This window comes from Camellia sinensis, chromosome 7, assembly GCF_055761805.1.
Source record: "Camellia sinensis isolate YWXY chromosome 7, ASM5576180v1, whole genome shotgun sequence".
Taxonomy (NCBI): Eukaryota; Viridiplantae; Streptophyta; class Magnoliopsida; order Ericales; family Theaceae; genus Camellia; species Camellia sinensis.
Window position 1 is genome coordinate 145,017,529 of NC_138967.1, and position 995 is coordinate 145,018,523.

A 995-nucleotide genomic window follows, 5' to 3' on the forward strand; every position below is an offset into this window, starting at 1 on the left:
GTGAAGCATCAGTGCCGATTATGATAATGGGGCTTTATTAGGACAGATAACTTCAGTTGAGTGGGGGAAGCGAGGCTAAGCCAAAACCAGCCCTCTAGAATAGACTCGGATATTTAGAAGTCAATCGCTGGAGCGCTTCTCGAGCCACATTGGCCCGGGGCTGGACCCTAATAGCCTCCTCATAAGCCTTCCTCGCTTCCGTCACCATCCCTGACTCATCCCCACCTTCAACTCTGCCCTCTTGATCAGCGCGTCCGATCTCTCCTCCGCCGACAGCGACTTCGCCGCCAGCGGTGACAGTGCCACGTCTAGTGCGTCGAGAGCCGATGTCCTAAATCCCTGCAGATCCAGAGCCAGGGCTTTGAGGATGTGAGCCGCGGCATCCTTGGGGTCGATCGCGATGGCTTTGTCGGCTTCGTCGGCGGCGGACTTGGTGAGGGAAGCCGCGGCGGAGTTATCGATGGCGGATCGGGATTTGGCTTTGTCTAAAAACGGAGCTCCTTTGACGAAGTGGCGCTTGGCTTCGTTGGCGGAGTGATTGCGGCGAGCGAGAAGCTTGGAGAAAGCTTGTTGGGGGAGATTGTGCATCCAGAGGTACATGAAGACAGTGATGAGACCTAGGCCTATCTGTAGAAAAATATCTGTTACCATCTTCATCCTCTCTGTATCTCGATGTTGATGATTGGATCGGATCAGATCGGAATGAAAGATCAGACTTCAGGACAGAGAAGAGTGAAGGTATGTGTAGAAAATTCTAGTGGACTAGGTTGAGGTCCGGCGGGCGGCTAAAGTGAGGTTGCCACCCGCCGGGGAAGCGAAAATACTAGGTTCTAAACCTGCTCTGATACCATGTTAAATTTAACGTATAAAGAGAGAAATACAGAGAGAATAATGTATCTATTGATATTATTATTGATTGTGTAGAATATGTTTACAATGATGCCCATATATAGAAGAGTAGAGTAGGTAGGTGTGTAGTAGGTGGAGTAGGTGGT

The 995-nt window shown here is 50.4% G+C and overlaps 1 protein-coding gene across 1 annotated transcript; it reads right to left on the reverse strand.

Annotated features, from left to right (window-relative positions):
* Positions 1-201: 201 nt before the first annotated feature.
* On the reverse strand, positions 202-651 carry LOC145796156 (uncharacterized). The gene has a single exon (XM_082881185.1). It carries the CDS (start codon positions 649-651, stop codon positions 202-204), a length of 450 nt encoding a protein of 149 aa, XP_082737311.1.
* Positions 652-995: the final 344 nt, after the last annotated feature.